The sequence below is a fragment of the Rhineura floridana genome, chromosome 20 (assembly GCF_030035675.1).
Source record: "Rhineura floridana isolate rRhiFlo1 chromosome 20, rRhiFlo1.hap2, whole genome shotgun sequence".
Classification (NCBI taxonomy): domain Eukaryota; kingdom Metazoa; phylum Chordata; class Lepidosauria; order Squamata; family Rhineuridae; genus Rhineura; species Rhineura floridana.
This window is the reverse complement of record NC_084499.1, coordinates 5,185,796-5,210,752: the sequence shown is the minus strand read 5'-3', so window position 1 is coordinate 5,210,752 and position 24,957 is coordinate 5,185,796. Positions and strand designations below refer to the sequence as shown.

General features: G+C 48.0%; 1 protein-coding gene across 1 annotated transcript in view; it reads left to right on the top strand.

Annotated features, from left to right (window-relative positions):
- NR5A1 (nuclear receptor subfamily 5 group A member 1) overlaps window positions 1-16,338 on the top strand; it is a 56,342-nt gene extending 40,004 nt beyond the window's left edge. The window contains exons 5-7 of the mRNA XM_061604119.1: window positions 396-515; window positions 1,614-1,761; window positions 13,322-16,338. Of these exons, the coding sequence (XP_061460103.1) occupies window positions 396-515; window positions 1,614-1,761; window positions 13,322-13,569 (516 nt within the window). The 3' untranslated portion in view covers window positions 13,570-16,338. The remainder of the gene's footprint in view (window positions 1-395; window positions 516-1,613; window positions 1,762-13,321) is intronic.
- Window positions 16,339-24,957: the final 8,619 nt, after the last annotated feature.

Sequence of the window (24,957 nt, the reverse complement as noted above, 5' to 3'; positions counted from 1 at the left end):
TGTATGTTTTCATTGCATTGTGGAAGCACTGTGAGATGCTTCATAGGAGAGGTTCATAAATGAAATGATGATGATTATAATAACAACAACAACAATTTGATAACATTTTAAAATTTAAATCCTGGGGGCTGCTCCAAACTTGTTACGTGGGGTGGGGGCTTTTCTCTAGGGTCGGGGTGTGTGTGTGATGGCTCAGGGTGTGTGTAGCTCTGCCCGCTTTGGGGCTCTGGCCCCATTCACCGCTCCTGTTCAGCCTCTGAAAGCTTTTCAAAACAGTCCTTTGGCTGAACAAGCAGGAAAGGTCTGTGTGCTGCTCTGTGGCTTGCCCAGCATTACTGTTGTTCCTCCCCAGGGGAAGCGTCTCAGCTGTTCCTTTTCCCCCCTCTTCCTCCCAGGTGGGAGACCAGATGAAGCTGCTGCAGAACTGCTGGAGTGAGCTGCTGGTCTTCGACCACATCTTCCGTCAAGTGCAGTATGGGAAAGAGCACAGCCTGCTGCTGGTGACGGGCCAGGAGGTACAGTCAGAGTGGGGACAGAGCAGGAATAGCGGTTGGGGGGGGGCAGCGGTGTAATGTGAATTTTCATCAATGACAAAGTGGGACCTGCAACAAAATGTTGCAGTTGTGGAGTGTCTCCTGCTCAGGATTCCAGCTGCTCCATGTTATTCTTCCTTGCTCCTCCCTTTCTCATCCACAACCCCAAACGTTGGTAAGCATTCTGTGTCCACTGAGCATGTTTTTTGGGGGACTCGGGGGGGCTTTCCCTCCAACTGCCCCCCAAAACCTTTTCATACTTCCCCCAATTTTGCTGATTCCTTCCTCCTATGCATGGATGGGGCTGTTTTGGCTACATAAACAATGACACATGGAGAGTGCAGGTTGCTCTTGGTATATATAGAATGATTATTGTGCCATGAATGTGCATGGTGCTGTACAAAGAGGACAGATCCCTATCCTGAGGGACTTCCAACCTACAATTCGACATGGGAGAAAGAGCTAGAGGCCAAAGTAAACAAGGGGGGAAATATACAACTATTCCAGTTACACAGACTTAGGCTGTGAGCACACCAGTTGCCAGATCAAAGCATTTCCATTGGCCACACCTGGAGGGGAAATGGGTTGATCTGCTAATCAGTTGCGAAATCTCTTTGAAATTGGTTAAAAAAAATGTACTGGACCTGCTCTCACCAGGTTTTGCAGTGAAAAGGGGCAGGGTTTGGCTAGCATTGTGTGACCCCGTTTTCAGAAGAGAGAGGTGGAGAACCCACAGAACAGGGAGTGTGTTTCTACTCTTTGGGTTGCAATCCTGTGAGCACTTGCTTGTGAGCCAATCCTATTGGACACAAAGGGACTTATGTAAACAAGGCATTGGATTGTGCAGCTCAGTTATGCTTTTGTTTGGGTTGCATATCCACCATGTACTGCCTGCTTCTAGATATAATCATACCCCTTTTTTAATTTAGATGATAACCGCTTCCATTCATAGGTTAGAAGCCATTACAGTTGATTGCTTAAAAGTGTTTCTGAAGGAGATCTCCTGAGCAATTGACCTGCCTTGTTACCCTGGTGAAAGCTTTGGCAGTGCTGAGTCTTGCCTCTCTCCCTTTCTTTTAGGTGGACATGTCAACCCTTGCCACACAGGCAGGATCCATCCTGAACAACTTGGTGCTGAGAGCACAGGAGCTTGTGCTTCACTTGCATTCCCTGCAGGTAGACAGGCAGGAGTTTGTCTGCTTGAAGTTCCTAATTCTCTTCAGTCTTGGTAAGTGGGGGGGGGTGGAGGGGGGATGTGGGCGTGGGCCAGCTAGTGATCTGGGAAGGGGAGGGAGTCAATGCGACCCACAATGAAGATGGAGAGCTGTGTGCTTCGGGGACCTCCGAGGACTGGGGTTGCCAGGTTCAATCCCTGAGACTGATCCTGTATCTTTAGAAGAGAAAGTCAGCCAAGTGCAGGTGTTCTTGCAACACTGTAATGGGAAAAACCACAAGGTGGAATTCTCTCTTCCCCCTGCACAACTTTTAAAGATACAGAATACCTCTTGGTTGCCATGCCCAGCCTCCAAGAGGTCTTCTGTATCTTTAAAAGTTGTGCAGGGGGAAGGGAGAATTCCACCTTGTGGTTTTTCCCATGACAGAGTTGCAAGAACACCTGCACTTGGGTGACTTTCTCTTCTCCTAAAGATGCAGGACCAGTCTCAGGCCCTGAACCTGGCAACCCTACTGAGGACTTGATCACATGAGTCATCTGGAGGAGATCTGCGTGGGGCAGGGTGGTGGGTGAAGAGCCCTGCCGTGGAGTTGTGGAGTGTGCCCCTTTGTTCTCTCCCTCCGATGTGATTCTCAGAACAGAAAGGGGGAGTGGGGAATATCCCTGCTACAATTATAGCTGGGCACAATTCTCCCCCCCCCCGGGTTGTTTTCACCATGTTGCAGCTTGGCTGTGGTCTTGGGGTACAAACCATTCCCAGCTGGCTTGTGCAGGGCCCAGAATGGCTGTGGAGATTTGCACCTTGCATCAGGAGGCCTCTCTTTGCTCTTGCACTGTTGAAGTGGAAGCAGAAGCCGTGGCTGGGGGCTGCAGAAATGGCCCCCTTTGGAAGATTATCTGGGAAATGCAACTGTGTGCCAGCAAATCCCACTTAGGCCAAACGTGTCTGCAGATCTTCCATCCCTGGGTGGGCTTTTCCCCTACCATACTGTCCATACCTTGTTTTGCACTCCAAATACTGCTTTCTTTGAACATTGGCATCCCCTTTCCAATGGATGGCTTGTTCCTTTTCTTGACCGTTACATGCATTCATTTTAAATTTCTGCTTCTTTTAACACCCCGTGACCTTGGATTCCTTTTTTTGAAAAAGATTTCCGCCTTCGTAGAACAGCTCCACCTCTGCAGTCCAGCATCGTCTCCAAAAGTCTCCCTTTTTTAAAACAGAGCACAGGTTCGGGTTATTTAGAGGTGCGAAGGGAAAGACAGTGGCAGAGAGTTCCTTGCCGTTTGGCCCGGACCAGCCTGCCAGCCAGCACCAAAATGAGCATCTGCTTTGCCACCCGGGTTGTTGCCGCCCAAAGTGCTTGATGTGGCTTTTGCAAAACTCAGGTGTTGACAGTCTCTGGGGGGTGTTGATAGTTGACAAGGGGGCCAGGATTTGCGTCAAGAGGAATTCAGGGGCAGCCTCAGATGTGGCTGGCAGCTGCAGATTACAGCCATGTCTGTGGCACAGAGAAACTCACACATTCACTTCTGGCCTAGACATAATATCAGCAGGGGAATGAGAAACAATCTGCAAAGGAGCAAGCTGGGCTGGGCTGGCACCTCCCCCCGCCCCTTCTGCCCTTCTGATCCACAGCAATGCCCAGTCCCCACTGACATAGCTTGCTTCCTCTCCTGTTGGTGACCGTGGAACTGGGCCACCTCTTCGGGTGGACGCGGCTCCCCGGAGCCTACCCCTCAACAATGGGCAAGGGTGGTCTCGTGTGCTGCTGTTAGGCCTTTGTTGGGGACCCAGCCCGAGAGCAAGGGTTCAACAGTGACCTTCTGCGTAGGGATATAGCAAGTTGCTGTGTGGTGAAGTCAGACCATTGGTCCATCTAGCTTAGCATTGTCTGGCCTTGACTGGCCTTGGGTTCTCTGGATTTCAGACAGGGGTCTCTCCCAGACCCTGCCTGGGGGTGCCAGGGGTTGAACCCGGGAGCTTCTGCATCCAAAGCGGATACTCTCCTCCTGAGTTCCTGCTGTTCTGTGGAGATTTTCAGCATTGCACGTCCCCGAGGAAAATGGTGGGAGAATAGGATCCTGCCTGGAGGTTTGCCAAAGCTCTGGTTTGAGCTCCTCTACATTGTAAGAGAGTTTTCTCTTTGGGGTGGGTGCCCTGTGTCCTTTTTGTCAAAAGCGCAACCGAAATGATCATTGGGATGGAGCGACTCCCCTGTGAGGAAAGGTTGCAGCATTTGGGGCTTTTTTAGTTTAGAGAAAAGGTGAGTCAGAGGCGACATGGTAGAAGCATATAAAATTAGGCATGGCGTGGAGAAAGTGGACAGATAAGTTTTTCTCCCGCTCTCATCAAACTAGAACTCCTGGACTAATGAAGTTCAATGAAGTTGAACGTTGGGAGATTCAGGACAGAGAAAATAAAGTACCTTTTTCATGCAGCACAATGGGATTCGCTCGCTCAAGAGGCAGCGATGGCCCCCAACTTGGATGGTTTTAAAAGAGAATTAGACAAATTCATGATCAAGCTATTGGCGGCTACTAGCCACAATGGCTATACTCTGCCTCCATAGTCGGAGGAAGTATGCTTCTGACTACCAGTTGCTGGAAACCGCAGGAGGGGAGACTGATCTTGCAGTCAGGTCCTGCTTGTGGGCTCCCCTGAGGCATCTGGTTGAGAACAGGATGCTGGACTTAGATGGGCTACTGGCCTGATCCAGCAGGCTCTTCTTATGTGTCTGAAAGCAGCCCTGATTCTACAGCAAGGCATTCTGAATGCATATTAAACCTATTTATCATCAATAATGGAGAGCCGGTGTGGCGTAGTGGTTAAGGTGTTGGACTATGACTTGGGAGACCAGGGTTCAAATCCCCACATAGCCATGAAGCTCACTGGGTGACCTTGGGCCAGTCGCTGCCTCTCAGCCTCACGAAAACCCTCTTCATAGAGTCGCCACAAGTCGGAATCGTCTTGAAGGCAGTACATTTATATTTTTTATCATCAATAATATTACTATTGGTTGCTTTTTCCAAATTGAAACCTCAAAGCAACTTACATTGAAAACAAATATAAAAACAAGAATAAAAGCATCCTAAAATACTTAAACCAACTAAAAACAATCTCCATTTTCTCCCCACCTGACTTAAAAACAAACTTACAATTAAACTCCAAATGCCTGGATGAATAAAAAATGTTTTTACCTGGCACTTAAAGACAGACAGTGAGGGTGCCAGGCGTGCCTTCCTGGGGAGAGCATTCCACAAATGGGGAGCCACTGGTGAGAAGGCCACTTATGGTGCAATCCCCCCTCCCCCTCCCGTTGCATAGTTTGTTCCACTTTTACCCATTGCAAGGAGTCTTGCAAGGCACTGAGGCTGCACTCCCCTCCACACTGGGATATCTTATTTAGATTCTCAGATTTCAGCAGGCATTTATTGCCCTTCACACACTTTCTAACATGATTTCTTAATCATGAGGACTAGAAACCTGTGTCTTGTTTTTTTTAAAAAAAACCAAGATTTTAATTTAATTCAAATTCTAAATGTTTTCTGCCCTTGCACACCACTGTGGGCCGCTTTCTGCTCTGTGTTAGAGGGTTAATGTCATGTGTCTAGCTGTTTGATATCCAGTATCATTCTAATGGGAACTTCTACATTTTAAAACATCATTACTCGCTCAGATATTACCTTCGCTATTGGTGGCAGGGGAATGCGGGTGGGGAGAATGCTGTTGCACTCAGGTCCTGTTTGCTGGCTTCTCAGAGGCAACTGGTTGAGAATGCTGAGATGCTGGATGTTGGCTTAGATGGGCCTTTGATCTGACCTAGCAGGACTCTGCCTACGTTCTTAGCAATCCTTTAGGATGGGAATTTATTTATTTATTTATTGCATTTGTATACCGCCTCATAGCCGAAGCTCTCTGGGCGGTTTACAACAATTAAAAACATTAAAAACAAGTATACAAATTTAAACCATACCAAATTAAAACCATAAAAACCGATAGGCAAGTTAAAACACATGCTATTCAAATGCTGTTTAAAAAATGCCTGGGAGAAGAGGAAAGTCTTGACCTGGTGCCGAAAAGATAACAGTGGTGGTGCCAGGTGCCGCTCATCAAACAGATCATTCCATAATTTGGGGGCCACCACTGAGAAGGCCCTCTCCCTTATTGTCATCCTCTGAGCTTCCCTCGGAGTAGGCACCCGGAAGAGGATCTTTGATGTTGAGCGTAGTGTGCGGGTAGGTTCGTATCGGGAGAGGCATTCCATCAGGTATTGTGGTTCCAAGCCGTGTAAGGGCATGGATGTTGTTGGACTCCAACTCCTACAATCCCCAGCTAGCATGGCCATTGGTTGGAGGCAGCCTGCTTCTGAATACCAGTTGCTGGAAACCGCAAGAGAGGAGAGTGCTGTTTACACTCAGGTCCTCATGCGGGCTTCCCATCATGGACACCTGGTTGGGCCGTTGAGAACAGGATGCTGAGCTACATGGGCCGGTGGCCTCATCCTGCAGGCTCTTCTCAGAGATTATGGGAGTTGTAGTCCAGCAACGCCTGGAGGGGCACAAATCACCCAGCCTCGCCTTGAGAGTTTGTTGAGCCGACAGCGCATGGTATTGGTGTTGGAGGGGGAAAAGACGCATGCTGCGCATGCTCAGCGGCTCTCCTATCACTGTTCTTACTTAACACGTAACTGGGTTGAGCCTCAGTTACCTTGGTGGGGAGCGTTCTGCAAGAAGCAAAACCGACCCACCAAATGCGTTTCTTCCTGGCTCTGGCTTTGCAGCAGAGGACCCACCCTCCCCAAAACGCCTCCGATTCCTTTTTCCGCATTGCGTTAAAGCCTCCGCTTGCTTTCCCCTTTGCCAGGGAAAACGGGGAACAAAAGGTTGCTGGTTGCCCCCATCAGTGCCCCATGCCGAACTTTCAGCGGCACCGCAGATTGCGCCAGGAGCCATTTGCCCTTCACAGGCTCAGCTGTACAGGAGCCACCTCCTTGCTCGCTTATTACTATGTGCGGGCTGTAATTGCCCTTAAGAAGAGAATGTTTTGTGTCTTTCTCCCCCTCCTCTCAGCTGCAGCACAATCCGTGTGTGGCATCCGTGTGCAGACACACATGCAGGCAGGGCGAAGAGGGCCGCCATTTGAGTCTAAATAGATTTCTCTCCTGAGCAGGTAAAAGAGGTTTAATTAAAATTAGGGCTTCTCCAAATAGCAATATTTATGAGGACGGCGCAGGTTAGCTTTGTTCTCCAGAACGGCTTAATAGAAGCTTAATGGATTGACCCCCCATGCGCCTGCCTGACTTCCATTCTCCAGGCAGCCACTCCAGAGGAGGGGGGCAAGAGCGGCTTTTATGCGCCTGCATTCCCTTAAGCGATTGCAATTTATCAGAAGCCTCCAGCAGACAAAAGCAGCTCTGAATGGAAAGAACACTTGAGGGCATAGAAATCGTCCCAGTAGCTCTGCCTGTGCGCGGGGCCTGCTTTGTCGTGGGGCCTGCTTTGTCATAGGACGGAGTCTTTGCAGCCGCTGCTGCGTCTCTCAATGAAGCGAGTCGATGTTATTTGGACAACATTCTTTATGCCTTGCAAGAATGAAAAGATTATTCAAATATTCAATTAAACTGTGAATAGGGTTTCTTCTGCAAACCAGGTGAGTTGATCAAGACGAACCCTCTGTTGTTGAGCCAACTCAGGGCGGGGGAGAAGGATTTGGCATTTAAGCAACGTAAGTTCTAGGGGAGGTGTGAGCTTATGCTTTCCTTTTCCTCTCTTCAGAATATGAAAATCACAATAATAATATGCAGATAAAGACATGCCTGTTTACTAGATTGGGGGGGGGAGGCACCCTCTTCTCCTCAGCCCAGCCAAATGACTATAGCAACCTGGAAATGAAAGGGGGCGTTCAGCACCTCAGGTATTGGGCATGAGCTGTGCTCCCTTTTGCACGCCCTCTAGCTAAAGGTCTTGTTAGGCTGCCTTGTCTGTCTGTCCATACGTCCGTCCAGAGCTTGGTCACCTTTTGTAAGGCTGGACTTTAGAACTTGGCACTCAGCTGGGAGGATCACTTATTGCTGTTTCGTATGCATGGTGCTTTATAGCAAAGACAGGGAGTGTCTGTGGACCTCCAGCAGTCGTTGGACTCTAGCTCCCATCAGGCCCAGTCAGCATGGCCAACGGTCAAGGATAATGAGAGTTGAGTCCAGCAATGTCTGGAGGGTACCAGGTTCCTCCAGACCTGCTTTGCAGAGTACAGGAAGGCAGGTCCCTGCTCGAGGAGCCTGCAACCTAAACTTCTGCCCAGGGGAAACGATGGATGAAAGGATGGATAAAGCAGGGAAGCCTTCTGTAGTCTGAAATTACACGTGGTTAGGCTCACTTATAGGCCCAAGAGCCTGTGAACTGGATGCAAGCGTCAGCTGGTCTCGGCCACTCCTGAAGCTAGCCTTCTTGGGGCCTCTTGAGACGTTGGCTGATGTTTGACGTCCTTTGAAGAGCAAACCCTGAGGGAAGCTGATGCTCCTGGGCTCTGCTCCTGGGTTCTTGTTTGCCCCCCCATGGGCGGCTGTACACTTCTGTTGCCTGATTAGTCACGGCTGGACGTCTTCAGATGCTGTAACATGAAGGGCTGGGGAGCTCGCCACTGCCGTGGAGAAGGTCCTCAGTTCAGTCCCATTGAAGGGATCTTGAGGCAAAGTAAGGCTCTGAAAGGCCTGCTCCTCTCTTCACGGGAAGGGCCAGAGCTTCTCCTTTGCATGCAGAAGGTCCCAAGTTCGGTCTGAAACCCTGGAGGTCTGGCTGCCAGTCAGGGTAGACCCTACTGAGCTAGATGGACCAATGGTCTGAGTCACCATCAGGCGGCTTCCTATGCCGAAGAGCCTGGGGGAGCCACTGTGTCTTAGACTAGATTGGGTGTGGGGTACCTCTGGCCCGTGGGCCCAGCACAGCCCTTTTTATCCAGCCCTAGTCCAGGTCCTCTCGAGTGCTTTTGCCTGCATGGAATATGTCCTTGCACTGTGATAACGTCTCATGCGTGCCAGGATGGAGAGAGAGAGGTGTGTGTGTGTACAAACTTCTGGCATTTGCATGGCTGGAATGTAGCCTGCTTGACAAAGGCCATCGCTCATCCATTGCCCGACCAGGTTTTGCCTGTGGCCCCATCCACTCTCTGGGGCGCAGCTGCTCAAGAGTTGCCTATGAAGGAACGCACCCCTTCGGCTGCAGGAGGATCCTCACCCCTGGAAAAGATGGACCAATGATTGGCCTCTGAATAAGGCAGCTTCGCAGATTCACATGTTCTCCCTCTGTTTAAAGGGTTATTATGGGCTGCAGGGATAGCTTGATGACAATGAGATGAGCAGGGGGGAGGACTGTGCAGCTGGTGTGTGGATGGTAGGACTGGGAGGAGAAATTTGATCCAGCTCTCATTGCAAGCCAGATTTATCAAATTCGCACTCTCCAAAACAGTACGAGAGCCAAAACGCAGCCATCCTGCAAAATTCACACCTGTCCAAATATTGCAGTGAAGTTCCCCAAACAAACAATATTTACAAGAATGCATATATTAGAGGTGTGTGCATAAAAATGGATATTTTAATGAAAATAACATACAGAAAAGGCATTATATTTGGCAAAATTGCTCACTAACCATTAGTGAAAACTGCATCCAAAAATGGATTTATTAAGAGAAATTCATATTAAAATGCTGAAGATGAGGATTTTTTAAAAAAAATAAATAAATAGCAAATCGCTGCAGAAATGTGGAGAATTGAATCTTAGATTGGAAAAATGAGAAACTGAGAGAATCGATATTAACAGATCCTTCCATCTGTAGCGGATGGTGTCCAGAAAAGGGCATGACTTGGCAGAGGGTATCGTGATAGACTGCTACTCCTTTTTTTACTCTCGTGTTCTGAGCTTTGATAAGTTTGCAAAGCTGCTGTTTCTTGCGTTAGCATCAATTAAGTTAAATCATGTGCACAGAAGCAGTGGTGTTGCAAAGTGTTCAGTTGTGACCTAGCATCTGAGTTCTTGTGTAGTTTACCTTGTTAAGCACAGTGGCTGATAGCAGGGTTTGATGATGGACTGTCTTCAAGTTGATCCCGACTTAAGACGACCCTACGAATAAGGTTTTCGTGGTAAGTGGTATTCAGAGGGGGTTTACCGTTGCCTTCCTTTGAGGCTGAGAGGCAGTGACTGGCCCAAGGTTACCCAGAGAGCTTCATGGCTGTGTTGGGATTCGAATCCGGGTCTCCTGGGCCGTAATCCTGCACCTTAACCACTACACCACACTGGCTCTCGATAGCAGGGTTTACAAAGCCTTAAAAAAGGGAGATTTAGGAAACAAATCTTTAGGAAGCAAAAGGTCCCCTTTGTGAGTGCAGAAGATCTCCTTTGTGCATGGAAGGGACCCTTTTGGATTGAGTGGGGAACAAAGTAAACTGAGAGTTGGAAGTGAGAGGGAAGGAGGACAGCTGTTGTTTATTGAGATTGATTAAATTTGTATGCCACTTTTCCATATAAACATGCTCAAAGCAGCTCACAGCAAAACAGTCATCCAATGCACTACATCAGCAGCCATCAAATACTAAATCATTTCAAAACATAACAATCCAAGAAACAACTCAGTTTGATTACATGAAGATTATAAGACTTAAAATCATCATAAAACAATCGTTCAATCAATTAAAAAATGTTGGCCCTCGACGCCTGACCGGTTGGTCCATGCAGGCCACTGAGTCTTCCTAGTTAGCCTTGACAAGTCCCATCCTTGCTGCCATGTGAGAGGTAGCTACACCCCACCATTTAGTTGCTTCTCTGCTGTTGCTTGGCCCTCTGGCACCCCAAACGCCCTCTCTCTACCCCAAGAGGATGACGCAAGGGCCGGTGGCCGTGCTTGCACATCTTCCAAAAGTGATGGGAAAGCGGCCACATCCTCTGGCAGGCTGGCAGCTTAAGGGGGCTCTGGTTATCGCTGCGCCTTGGCACCTGCTCTCTTGCCCTCTTTCCGCCTCCCTTGTCTTCACAAAGCCCTTTGCCAGCAAGAGATGCGCTGCTGCTGAGCGGCTGTAGGCACTTGGGATAAAGGGTTTCCATGCCGGCTGAGCCGTGTTGCCATTTCGGAGAGGCCAGACAGATTAAGCCAATCTCTCCATCGGGCATTTAGAGGGAAACACAATCTGGTGGTTTTAAAGGTTTATTTAGGGAAGGTGAGACACCCTTCTGGGTTCGGCAAGTGCCACAGGGAGACAGGGAGGTTGATCTTTGCGCGTCGCATCTTGAGGAGAGGTCTGCGGCGTGAAGAATTCCCCACCACCCCAAGGGGGTTCCTCCTCTCCCTCCTCCTGCCCTAAAATTGCGCGCCCTTCTCTGGTTAGTGACAACGGAAGGAGGGTCACACGCCTTGCTGATATAGTCTATTGCTGGTTGCTAATTAATTTTTGGGTCCCCGTTTTTCCTTCTGTTCACACACGGATCAGACTGGAGATAGGCATTTTTGGTGTGTTTTCTTAATGTATTTTGTACTTTAGTAAAATTTGAAAATGTGTGCATTACTGTATTAGGAACTGTGCACAAAGTCCCAGGCTCAGCCCCCAGCAGCATCTCCGGAGAGATGGGAGAGACTCTCTGTCTGAAACCCTGGAGAGCTACTGCCAGCCAGTGTAGATACACATGGACCCATGGCTTGACTCAGTACAGTAGTATCTCAGATAATGAAGTAGATGTGTTCCTGGACATTTCTTCTTTAACAGAGACTTTGGTACCAGAGGTAGGAAAAACTGGAGCACGGCGCAGGGAGCATATCACCTCTGTGCTTTATTGACTCCACTGGCTCCCAATTTGTTTCTGGGCCCAATTCAAAGTGCTGGTTCTGACCTTTAAAGCCCTAAACGGCCTTGGACCAATGTACCTGAGGGACCGCTTACGCCCATATGTACCTGCCCGGGATTTAAGATCATCTGTCTCTGGTCTCCTCTGCGTGCCTGGAGTGAAAGATGTTAGACTGACAGGCACACAGGAGAGAGCCTTTTCAGCTGTGGCCCCCAAGCTTTGGAATACCCTATCCCAAGAAGTCTGCTCTGCTCCCTCCCTGTTGGTTTTCCGGAGACTTCTGAAAATGATCTTGTTCCGGAAAGCCTTTGGGAGGGACTGAAGGTAGAGCTTGACACTGATTCTATGCCTTCTACGTTAAATTTTACCTTTGTAGTCCCTTTAGTACCAATCTCTCTATATATGTATATATGTGCGTGTGTATTGTATTTTATGTATTCTAATTGTATTTTAATCTGTTTTAATGTTTTTGTGATTTTACTGCTTACAATTTTATTATGTACATGTTTGATTTTATTTTTGTAAGCTGCCCTGAGTGCCCTATTACAGGGTAGAAGGGCGGGATAGAAATATTTTAAATAAATAAATAAATAAAGTATGGGGATAGGTTCCCACACCACAAAAAAGAAGAGCAGATCAGCATATTTCAGCAAACCTTTTATTAAAAACTAACAATACGCATCTCTGAAATGAAAAAAACAACAACAGGTCAGGTCAGCCTTGCATACAGACCCTTTGAAGGCTTCTTCCAAAATGCATCGGGGGGGGGCTGCCTTGCTTTTTTTCCTTTTATCATGTAGCATCTTGCTATAGGAATCCAAAGCTTTGAGCACAGTTCATCCTGTCTGTATGCTCAAGCAGGCATGCCACCACCAGCACCTTGTGCTCTCTCTCTCTGCCACCTTCCCCTATACCCAAACAGACACATCTGCAGTAAACAGTGCTTCCAGGGCACCCAAAGCGCTGTTTACTATGGAGGCGCCTGCGTCACCTGGCAGAGCATCATTCCAGCCACACGTGAGAGAGCTGTCTGCAGCAGCCGCAAGCCAGTAGACAAGGAGACATGTTCTGATTGTGTCAGAGTGTGAGCCCCCATGCCCCTTGCGCTCAAAAACGACTTGGTTAAATGGAGCTTCTTTTCTGGAGGATTTCTTAACTGAGGTATTAACTGTATAAGACAGCTTCCTAGGTTTTTATTTTGTTACTACTATTTATGAAATCAGGGAAATCCATCACAGCTAGGCCTAAGAGGGAATAGAGACTGCTTTTTGGATGCCTGTTTCAGATGATGTGGGTTCTCTTGCCTTTGATCCCTTAGGTTTCAAAACCTTCTTTAGGTGCTCCTCAGGCATTTTGCTTTCTTCCCACTTTCCCTGCTTCTCAGCCTGCTGCCCACCTTGCCTCCCTTTAATCGCCCAATAGCAAACTTCCCCTCTTCACCTTAAACTCTGTGGGACTTTGCCCTTCTTATTTCCACCAAAGAAGTGCCGCTGTTCATTGATGGGTTTCCCCCCACCTTCCTGTCTCAAGCAGTTTGAAGTTAGAATGTTTATGAACATTCCATGGTGTCACCTGCAGATCAGGCAATGTCTGTGGGAGCTTTGCAGGCAACAGTCGTCACGGGGCATCAGTGGGGCTCTTTTGCCTTTCAGCACTTGGAATTCTGTTCCAGTTTCCACATTCGCAGTCCGTGTGCTTGAGAAGGAACTTCCTGCACTTAGCAGTCGTCTCAAGAGACGTTCTCCTGGCTCAACACAATCTCCATTTCTTGTTTCTGCTGCAGATGTGAAATACGTGGAGAATTCGAGTGTAGTGAAGGACGCCCAGGAGAAAGCCAATGCAGCCCTGCTGGAGTACACCCTCTGCAACTACCCCCACGCCACAGACAAATTCCGGCAACTGCTGATCCGGCTGGCCGACATCCGATCGCTCAGCATGCAGGCAGAAGAGTACCTGTACCACAAACACCTGAGCGGAGAGGTGCCTTGCAACAATCTGCTGATCGAAATGCTTCATGCCAAGCGGACTTGAGGGCGTAAAGGAGACCCCTTGTTTTCCCCCTCCTGGGGAAGAGACTCTGATGCCCGAGATGCAGGGGTGGTGGGAGAGAGGTCAGGCCGGGGGGGGAGGGCAGCACGGCAGGGTGAGCGTCTCGTGGCCTCCTCCCCCACGGGCGGGCTCGCCCAGCAGTTCTGTTTCTAATCTGTGCCCTTGAGAAGCTCCAGGCTGGTCATTTCCCTCATCCGGCAGCCGTGGATGTGCACAAGTCTGCCGAGGGTCGCCCACATGTGTTTGGTTCAAGGCTTGGTTCTCTTGCATCTGAAAACAGCAAGGCTCAACTCCGTAGGGCTGCCCTTGAAGACTGTTTGGAGATCACAGCTGGGTGAGGGCGGGCTTCCTAACTGGGTGGGAGAGGGGTAACCCAGTCCTTGTGTGAGGAGGAGGAGGAGGATCTATGCCAGCTCTCCCCCCTGCTGTCCGTGCATGGTTCTAGCTATGTTGCCTCTGACTGGGAAAGATGGGGAAAGCCAGGGTACAGCTACCCCATTCCATGTGTCCCTCTACAGTTGATGGAGGTGGCCACGAGGATGTCTGTGGGGCGTGTGCTACAATGAGGGTTTGCAGAGAGAGAGAGAGGGTTTTGTTGTGGGCGCCTCAGAAACGTGGCACCCCCTTTCCCTCTTGGGGCTTCAGCAGTTTGGGAGATGATGCAAATCTTTCTCTCTCTGGTCTATGTGGCTGCGAGTTGAGCCAGTTAATGTTTTTTTATTTACTTCAGTTATCTGTTAATTTTAACCTCTCTTGTATTTGAAATCCTCATTTCAAGCACATTACATTCTCTGAACTGCCGGGTCTGCGTTGGGAGGGTACTATAACTTCAGTAGCTTATGATTGTACCTTAAATGTGTTTTCGGTCTGTGCACCCTTATAAACAGGTGCTCAGATCCACTGTCCAAGAAAAGAAAACTCTGCCTGTATTTTTTTTTTACTCCCTAGAGGGCCTTACCTGGGCAGGTTGCTGCTCTCCTGCAGCAAGTCTCTGACCCCGATCTGGCTCTCTAGACACAACTATTTCTGTAGTTTTTGACGGACAGGCATTGCTTGCTCTGTCAGTAACTTTGTGAATTCCTATGATGCAGACACTCATGCCTGCAGGGCTGCTGTCATTCATTCCTGGGGGAGACCCACAGACACTGGTGTGCTTGTTGGGCTCTGGCTTAAGGCAGGGGGCTGCAGTCCTCCATTGCAAGATCCTCCGTGCACAGTGGGGGGGGGCTTACTCTAGAGCAGCCTTCCCCAACCTCATGCGCTTCAGTCGGTAGGCGTTATGGTCCAACGCATACAGAGGGCACCAAGGTATTCCTACAGCAAAATATTCAGCATTGCAAATGTGTCATAGCACCAAACAGCACCTGTTCCACATTAATCCTTGTTGTGAAAGGCGTGTGTATGAGTAGAAGTACTTAAAAAAAAAGTATTTTGGCTTCTGCTCCCCCCCCAAAAACCAAGCTTCCTATAGGCATATTGTCCTTTTGGGGGGGGGGGAGGTGGCATTCTTTCCAAATAACTCTCTATGTCCATAAATGCATTTCAGGTCCTGTATCCTCCAGGTTACCTTTCCTGGCAGTTGCTGCCAGCCATCACCCCAAGAGCAGATGCGTTTGCTAAAAGTGCACTTTTAACACCCTGCCTTTCAGTTTTCCTGTTCCAAAATGGTCCTTCCGGCTGGCCCTACCTGGGACACCTTGCTCTGTGCTGTGCTACTTGATTGCTTGAAGAGGTTGCTTTCTTGCTCTCTTGGATGGGAAGGAGGGGGGAACTAGACCAGCTTTTCCCCAAGGTGGTGCCCTCCAGGCAACTCCCATCATCTCTGGCCATTGGCCGTGCTGTAGCTGAGGCTGATGGGAGTTTTAGTCTAGCATCATCTGGAGGGCACCAGCTTGGAGAAGGATGATCTAGAATCTGGGAATCCTGGTTGCCATATTGCTGCAGCACCCCTTTCCCCCCCAAACCCCCCCCCCAAGCACGAGTTTGAGCATGTTTTTCTTGGGACTAGCTAGTGACTGAAATGCATGCAATTTTGAGAGTTAAAAAGTACTTGTCTGGATGTTCAGGAAAGATGGACAGTGCTTTGCCCGGGCAGGGATCAGCCGTGTTTGTTCCTGTTGCTGTAATTTGGTAAGGGCCTTACTGGACATGTCTGAACCCCTAAGCACAAAACAGGAGTGAAAATTGGTAGTGAAATATGGCTGTCACTAGTCAAATAAGCAGGCTTTGGGTTTGTTGTGAAGGCTGCACCCAAATGGAGGTGGGAGTTCTGTCTTCGATTGTTTCCCTGTCTCCACGAAAGTACTCCCCACCCTGCAAAGCGTACCGACAACCTTTCCCCTGCAATCTGACCTGGATTTGGAGGTGGTCCATCAGAGCCAAGCATCAGGCTGCCGTGTGCCTTCCTACCAGACCTTTGCAAAGCCTTGATGAAGCCTTTGGATGCTTTGACTATGCTGCTGTGATTGCTTCATTTTTCTGTGTTTATTGATGAAATTTTGCTGCATTTTCTGCTCCAGATGTAATGTTTGGGCTACCTTTTTGTGTATGTTGTGGTTTGAAAGAGTTGGGGAATATAGTTTGGAAGTGACAAGCTGTGTGTGTGTCCCCCATTCTGAAATGAAAAGTGCTCTTAAGTGTGTCCCTCTTTCTCCCTCCTCACAATTTTTTTGCTTTCCATTATCAGAAGTCCTTCTGAGGAAGGAGAATTAGGATGAACTATCTTGCCAAATAAAACATTCCAATAAATTTTGCAATTCGCTTATAGCTGTTTGTGTGTGTGTGTGTGTTTCCTTTCTTTTAATTTTTATGCAAGTCCTTATCTTTGGTTGGGTACCACAGAACTTAGCAAATGAACAAAGAACAGTGATGGATGGATAGATGGGAGCAGAAATTGTCACTTGACAACAAGATCATGCAAAATGCCATGATGATGATTGGTCACCACATAAGTGGAAACAAAAATATATATTGCAACATGGAATTAAATAAAAAGATATAAAAACAGTGTAAATAATTAGAGATAGCCAGCGTGGTGCTCCTCTACATGTTTCTGGACTACTGTTCCCATCATGCCTTGCCATTGGCCATGTTGATTGGGGCTGCTGGGAGTGCGAGTCCAACAAGAGCTAGATGATGCCATATTGGGTTACCCCTTTGGTTGGTTACACAGTTCAGCATTAGTCCTTTCAGGGCAGGCAATACAAAGGACGAAACTGCCTGTGTTTGCAGTTGATGAGTTGTAGCAATCCAGAAAACTTGAAGATCCACACAACCTGATGTCACGTAAACTTGCAAATCAGAGCTGTGGCCTTCCACATGCTGTTGGACTACAACTCCCATCATCCCTGTACGCCATGCTGATGGCAGCTGTGAGTCCATCAACTGGAGTGCGTTGTCATCAGTATGCTGATGACACGCAGCTCTACTTCTCCTTTACATCTTCTTCAGGTGAGGCAGTCGACGTGCTGAACCGTTGCCTGGCTGCGACAATGGACTGGATGAGAACTAACAAACTGAGACTCAATCCTGACAAGACTGAGATGCTGTTGGTGGATGGTTTCTCTGATCGGATGGTGGATATATACCCTGTCCTGGATGGGGTTACACTCCCCCTAAAGGAACAGGTGCGTAGTCTGGGAGTCATCTTAGACTCTTCCCTCACACTTGAGGCTCATGTAGCCTCGGTGGCCCGGAATGCGTTCTACCAACTTCGGTTGGTAGCCCAGCTACGTCCCTATCTGAGTAAGGAGGACCTCTCATCAGTGGTACATGCTATGGTAACCTTGCGTCTGGACTACTGCAATGCGCTTTACGTAGGGATACCTTTGAAGACAGTTCGGAAGCTACAACTAGTGCAAAATGCGGCAGCCAGACTGCTAACAAGAACTAAGCGGTCTGAGCATATAACACCTGTGCTAGCCCGTTTGCACTGGCTTCCAATATGCTTCCGGGCCAGATTCAAAGTGTTGGTACTTACCTATAAAGCCTTATACGGCGCGGGACCACGATATCTGTCGGAACGCCTCTCCCGATATGAACCGGCCCGTACACTACGGTCTACTACGAAGGCCCTCCACCGGGTTCCGACTCATAGGGAAGCCCGGAGAGTGGTGACAAGATCTAGGGCCTTCTCAGTGGTGGCCCCCGAACTATGGAATGGTTTCCCCGAGGAGGTGCGCCTGGCGCCGACACTATCATCTTTTCGGCGCCAGGTTAAAACCTTTCTCTTCTCTGAGGCATTTTAATTCCTGTTAATTCTAAATTATTATATTTTGATTTTAGACTGTACAGTTTTGTGTACAGTTTTGTGTTATTTTTGTTGTATTTTTAATGTTCACCGCCCAGAGAGCTGTTGCTAGTCGGGCGGTATATAAGCTTAAACAAATAAATAAATAAATAAATAAAATGTGGAAGGGCCTCAGGTTTACCCTACTTGGAAATGTTCTTAGCCCCTTTTCTGAAGTGGCAACACTCAACAAGAGTGGGCTCTCCAATTTTTTAAAAAACAAGAACATAGGGAAAGGTCTTACACCAAGGGATATCCATTGGTCTGTATAGCTTAGTACTGTCTACACTGACTGGCAGTGGCTCTCCAAGGTTTCAGGTAAGGGGGAACTCCTAGACCTACCTGAAGATGCCAGGGATCAAACCTTGGACCTGTATGCAAACCACAGGCTCTACCTCTGAGCTACGACCCTATTACTAGCATCAGAAGACATTTCTGTGCAGGGCTGTTGCTAGGGGTGGGTATAAGGGCCATGGAACCCAGATTTTCTTAAGTGTCCAGAGTGTTTCTGAGTGGATAATGAATTCAGGAGAAATTAACTTCAGCATAGGGAGCCGGGATGATCTGGTTTAGCAAGCAGAATATTAACTGGGGAGAATAAATTAATTTAACATGATGAGATAATTTGGGGTTAATGAATGGGGAAGATATTGAATAGATTTATTTATTTATTATTTGATTTATATCCCACCCTTCCTCCCAACAGGAGCCCAGGGCGGCAAACAAAAGCACTAAAAACACTAAAACATAAAAACAGACTTTAAAATACATTTTAAAAAACCACTTAAAACGTTTTTTTAAAAGCTTTGAAGGCATCTTTTTAAAAGGGTTAAAAAACATTGTTTTTTTAAAAAAGGTTAAAAAGATGTTGAAAACCGCCCAGAGAGCTTCAGCTATGGGGTGGTATATAAATGCAATAAATAAATGAAATATTAAAACAATTCCACCAGAGACGCAGACGGGTAGGTCTCAACTTGTTGAAAGAGGAAAGTCTTCAATAGGCACCAACAATATAACAGATGGTGCCTGCCTAATGTTTAAGGGGAGGGAATTCCACAGGGTAGGTGCTGCCACACTAAAGGTCCATTTCCTATATTGTGCAGAATGAACCTCCTGGTAAGATGGTATCTGCAGGAGGCCCTCACTTGCAGAGCGCAGTGATCAACTGGGCATATAAGTGATAAGTCAGTCTTTCAGGTATCCTGGTCCCAAGCTGTATAGGGCTTTGTACACCAAAACTGGAACCTTGAATTTGGCCCGGTAGCAAATGGGCAGCCACTGCAGTTCTTTCAGCAGCTGGGTGACATGTTGGCGATACCTTGCCCCAGTGAGCAGTCTTGCTGCTGCATTTTGCACCGGCTGCAACTTCTGGACCAACCTCAAGGGCAGCCCCACATAGAGCACATTTCAGTAATCCAGCCTGGAGGTTAGCAGTGCATGGACAACAGTGGTGAGTAGATTTTAAGTAGCATCTGTTGGGAAATTAACTGGTTAATCAAGAACTGATTTAGGGTGATCTGACAGGAGGTGTAAATGAAGAATTTATTTTGCATTTGGATGGGAAATTAGTTGATGCCTGCTTTGACATTTCAGTTCTAAATTTGCCTCTACACATAATGAATTCGCCAATCGTGGCTGGTTTCTGCCAGACCTGGTGGGGCTGCTACGAGGTCACAGGGGTGTGGCAACGTTCTGGGTTGCTCCCCATCCTCCTCCTTTGCAAAGACACTGTAGACATTTAAGCATTGCTTTTTTACAATTTGTTAGCACCTAACTAAACTGAAACACGTCTTGCTTTGGTTCAGAAGGCGTCCCTGGTAGGGATGGAAAGATCTGGCTGTTTCGGTTCTCTCAGTTTCTCATTTTCCCATTGTTAAATTTAGTTCTCTACACTCTCACAGCGATCTGCGATTAAAAAAAAAATCCTCATGAAAATTCTCCACCATTTTAGTACGAATTTCCCCAAATAAACACATTTTTGTAGGTGGTTTTGACAAAGGTACGCATTTCTGGAAGCCATTTCTCACCACTCATGCATGTATTATTATGCACACTTTCCCCTAATATGTGCATTTTTCTAAAGTTTTGTTGGCGAACTGCATCCCGAATTTCGAAGGATGGCTCTGATTCGGTTCTGATATTGTTTTGGAAATCACAAATTTGATAAATTCTGCTTGAAATGCGAACTGAATCGAAATTCTCACCCATCCCCAGGGTCACAGATGCTTCTCTGCTGGGATAAACTTTGTGTGGCCTCCATTTGTTCTGGATCTCTTCCTCCTGCTTTGCAGAGAAACAGTGGACACTTAAACATTGTGGCTTTATTAATATTCAGCATCTAAGTATCAGTTCAGAAGGGAACCAGCTTCAAAATTGCTGTCACAGTTCTAGCCAGAATAACCATACATTTATCAGAGATAAGCCCCCACTGAATTCCACGAGGATTGCATGGGATTACAACCTGAACTGGTTAGTCTTAAAGGTGCCACACAGGACTGTTAACAATATATGCACTTCCAGTTCTATGGGAAAATATTATTCCTCTTCTCCCAAAGTTTATTCATTTCCACAACTTTCCCCCCCAGAATGTGGAATAAAAGGCAGGGAAATTAGGTGGCCTAGGACCTGGGAGACCACAATTAAAATCAACATTCATCCAGAAAACTGACTGTGGCCACTTTTACACCATACATTTATTCCACTATTATTCCACTTTAAACAGTCATGGCTTCCCCCAAAGAAGCCTGGGAAGTGTAGTTTGTGAAGGGTGCTGAGAGTTGTTTGGAGACTCATATTCCCCTCACAGAGCTACAATTTCTAAAGTGGTTTAACAGTCACTCCCTCTTCCCAGTGAACTCTGGGAATTGTAGCTCTGTGAGGGGAATATGGGTTGCCCAAGAATTCTCAGCACTCTTCACAAACTACGCTTCCCAGGATGCTTTGGGGAAAGCTATGACTTTCTTAAAGTAGAATAATAGTGGGAAAATGTAGGGTGTGAAGGTAGCTGTGTGCCCTTGGGCAGACACTCTCTCAGGCTAACCTACCTCACAGAGTTGTTGTGAGGCTAAGGGTAGAAATGCACACGTTGTTCTGCTGTTCCAGTGCATCTCCACCTCTCTTTTCTGAAAATGGGGGCACACAAACCACTTTTTACTGTAAAACCCAGTGGGAGCAGCTTGAGTACTTTTTTTTTTTTTTAATTCAGCTTCAAAAAGATTTTGCAACTGATTGGCAGATCAGCCCATTCCCCCTCCAGGTGTGGCCAATGAAAATGATTTGCTGTAGGCAGCGAGTGTGCTCACAGCTTAACATGGAGAAATACTGAGTTCCTTGGAGGAAAGGTGGAGTGGATGTAAATGTAACACTAATAAGTAAGGAACACCCAAGATAAAATAAAATAAAATAATCCATCTCCAAACTGCCTGATTTTGAATTGGGGGAGGGGGGAGGTTGCCGGTTTGGTATCATGAAAAACCCCAACCTTAAAGAAAAAGAAACTGTGGAACTCATTACCACAGGACATGGTGATGGCTACTAACTTTTAAAAGGGGTATGATAAATTTGGTGGGGAGGAGGTTATCAGTGGCTGCTAGTCATGATGCAACTTCTGAATACGAGTCTCTGGGGACCAACTGTGGGTGAGGCTGATTGCCCTCATGTCCTGATTGTGGATTCTTCATTGGCAGCTGGATGGCCACTGGGCTAAGAGGGTGTTGGTTGGCCTTTGCTACAGTTGCTGTTGAGTTTCCAACCACAGTTGAGGATCACATGCAAGCACAATCCACTCTCGGTTTTTATAAGGTCCAAAAGAGGCTCTTTGGAGAGCACTGGGCTCGCCCCTCCACACAGCCTCTTTATTGATTCCTGTCACCAACCCAGTTCTGCCGTTTGCTTCGCCATTTACCAGCTTGTCACATGAGCACCTTCATCCTCTGACGGCTGACATTCATCACACTGATTGCAGGTGGCAAAAAAAATAGAACGAAGAAGACCACTGCGACACTGTTGGAGATTCAATGAATGCCTTATAGCTTCAGATGGTCTCTCAGTTTCAGCTGCTTTTAAAGTGGGTGTTGAGTCTAGAAAGGACAAGCCTAGCCGGTGGCACACTCATCTCTGAGCATGTACTGAGTGCATTCCCCACCCCAGCACCTGGCATGGGGGCTGCAAGGGCAGGTCCCAATGAAGAGCTGTGGCAGCCAAACAGAGTGGGGGCTGACAACGTGTCTAGGGCAAGACTGGGGAGCCCATCGCCTTCGTATGTTGCTTGACTGCAGCTTCCATCATGCCTGACTACTGGCCATGCTGACTGGGGCTCATGGGAGCTGGAGTCCAGCAACATCTGGAGGGCCACAGGGCTATCAACCCTGATCAGCCACTGGCAGAGGCTGTCCAAGTTTTCAGGCAGGGAGACCAGGGTTCGAATCCCCACACAGCCATGAAACTCACTGGGTGACCTTGGACCAGTCACTGCCTCTCAGCCTCATGAAAACCCTATTCACAGGGTCACCGCAAGTCGGAATCGACTTGAAGGCAGTACAGGCAGGCAGGTCCTTTCCAGCCCTACCTGCTGGGACCGTCTGCATACAAAGTGTCTGCCTGTGCTCCTCGCAAACACCCCCATTCCCCTGGATGTTTCTTGTTCTTTAAATTTGGTGAGGTGGAGGTGACTGTGAGCGCTCAGGGCGATGTCGGGGAAAGGCACTCTGCACTTGCACAGAGGCACTGTTTTGTTTATGACTGCATCACAGGTTTAGGGCTGGGGCCCTACCACAAGAGTGTGATGGGCGTGGTTGGTATCGAGGCACAAGGTGTTTCCAGCTCCAAGGCCATGCACCTGCTTCTGTGCCTCCAACTCTCTCTCTCTCTCTCTCTCTCTGAAGGACATCTTGTTAGATCAAGCGGCAGATTTGCTCCCCGGGGTGCTATTTATAGGTCTCCCACAACTGAAGCAGTTTGAACAGTGACCTCGCAAGTGAGTGTGAGAAGAGCAGAATTTCTAGGAGAGTTTGCTCAGTCACTAAACACTTGAGAGAATTTTTCTGCAGTTACAGTTGCCAGGCTGTGATGTTCCTGCTTAGGGAATGAGAGCGACCGACTTTCTCTCTCTCTCTCTCCCTCTCTCTCTCCCTCTCTCTCTCTCTCTCTCCCTCACTCACTCACTCACTTTTTCCAAATCCCAGCTAAGGGCTCTTAGTCTCCTGCACTAATTCACCTAAGAGAGGAACAGATTAACCATCCACTTACGAGCCGCAGTGCGAGAGGCTTTGCCAACTCTGGCCCTTTTGCAGTTGTGGTTCTCTGGGCACTTTCAGTTGTGAAGTGCGTGCTTGCTATGCTTTTTAAAAGTTTCCTAGAGTACCAAAAATAAAATAAAGTAAATTTAAACTGGCTTCTGTTTATTTTTTACTCGTTGCAGGCAAAGTGCCTGCATCAACTGCAGAAGCGGGAAGCTCTCCATGCCAGCAAATGCTTCTGGGGGCTGCAGGCCATGATAAGGCTCCAGGCCCAACTCCAGCTGGGGTGTGTGGGGGGCGCCACATTCCTTGCTGCGGAAAGTCATGGGACAAAAATCTGTGCTGCGAGGTTGGTATGGCCGGGTGGGAGGGGGCGGGGGAGAGTGAGAGCGAAAGCGAGGAGCCTCTCTCTAGGCAAAACAAGGCGCCTGAGGAGAAGGCAAAGCAACACAAAGAGGCAGTGGGCACAGCTACTCCCACGGAGGGTTCTGGGTTTAAACTACAGCTGTACCCGAAGGATGAGGATGCTGTCTGTGCTTGTGGACTCCCAACTCTCATCAGGCCTGGCTGCCAGCCAGTGGTCAAGGATGATAGAAACCTGCAGGCCTTCAGATGTTACTGGGCTTTTGTTCTCAGCATCCCTGACCATTGGTCCTGCTGGCTGCTGGAGTCCAATAACACCTGGAGAGTGCCAAGTCCCCCATCCCTGCTCTCTCAGGAGGGAATGCCTCTTCTACATAGAGACATTCCTTCATCTCTCGCATGCAGTAGAGAATGAAGAGCAGGGATGAGAATCATAGAATAATAGAGTTGGAAGGGGTCTATAAGGCCATCCAGTCCACCCCCCTGCTCAATGCAGGATTCCAAGTTAAAGCATCCCCAACAGGTGCCTGTCCAGCTGCCTCTTGAATGCCTCCAGGGTTGGAGAGCCCACCACCTCCCTAGGTCATGGGTTCCATTGTCGTACCGCTCTAACAGTTAAGAGGTTTATTTCCTGATGTTCAGTCGACATCTGCCTTCCTGTCACTTGAGCCATGTCTCCCTTCCCCCCTCCCCCCCCACAATGTTGTTGGACTCCGTTACCCCTGACCATTAACCATGCAGGCTGGGACTGATGGGATCTGGAGTCCAACAACTTCTGGAAGGCCTCAGTGTCCCCTTTCCTGTTTTGCCATAATTTTCGCCCACCCTTCTCCAGCACTGCCCATCACTCCAACTCCCCTTCCGATCAATCTCCGCGATCTCCTCTTCTGCTCCTTGTCAGTCAGTCTGCATCAGTCATGGGGAGCCTGTGGCCCTCCTCCAGATGTTGCTCACCTGCAACTCCCATCTGTCCTAGCAAGCATGGCCAATGGCCAGGGATGACGGAAGCTGCAGTTAAGCAACATCGGGAAGAGGGCCTCAACTTCCACCACCCCTGCTGTAAGCAAATAGACTCTCAAATGCTCCACCTTATTTGAGAGCAGAGAAAATGGAAAGCACATTGCCCTGAATTTCTCCAGTAGTTTCTGGGGGGCAGAGCTCACCATAAGCAATGTCATTAGCATTTGTTGTTGTTATGTGCCTTCAAGTCGATTACAACCTATGGCGACCCTATGAATCAGCGACCTCCAATTGCATCTGTCGTGAGCCACCCTGTACAGATCTTGTAAGTTCAGGTTTGTGGCTTCCTTTATGGAATCAATCCATCTCTTGCTTGGCCTTCCTCTTTTTCTACTCCCTTCTGTTTTTCCCAGCATTATGGTCTTTTCTAGTGAATCACGTCTTCTCATGATGTGTCCAAAGTATGATAACCTCAGTTTCATCATTTTAGTTTCTAGTGACAGTTCTGGTTTAATTTGTTCT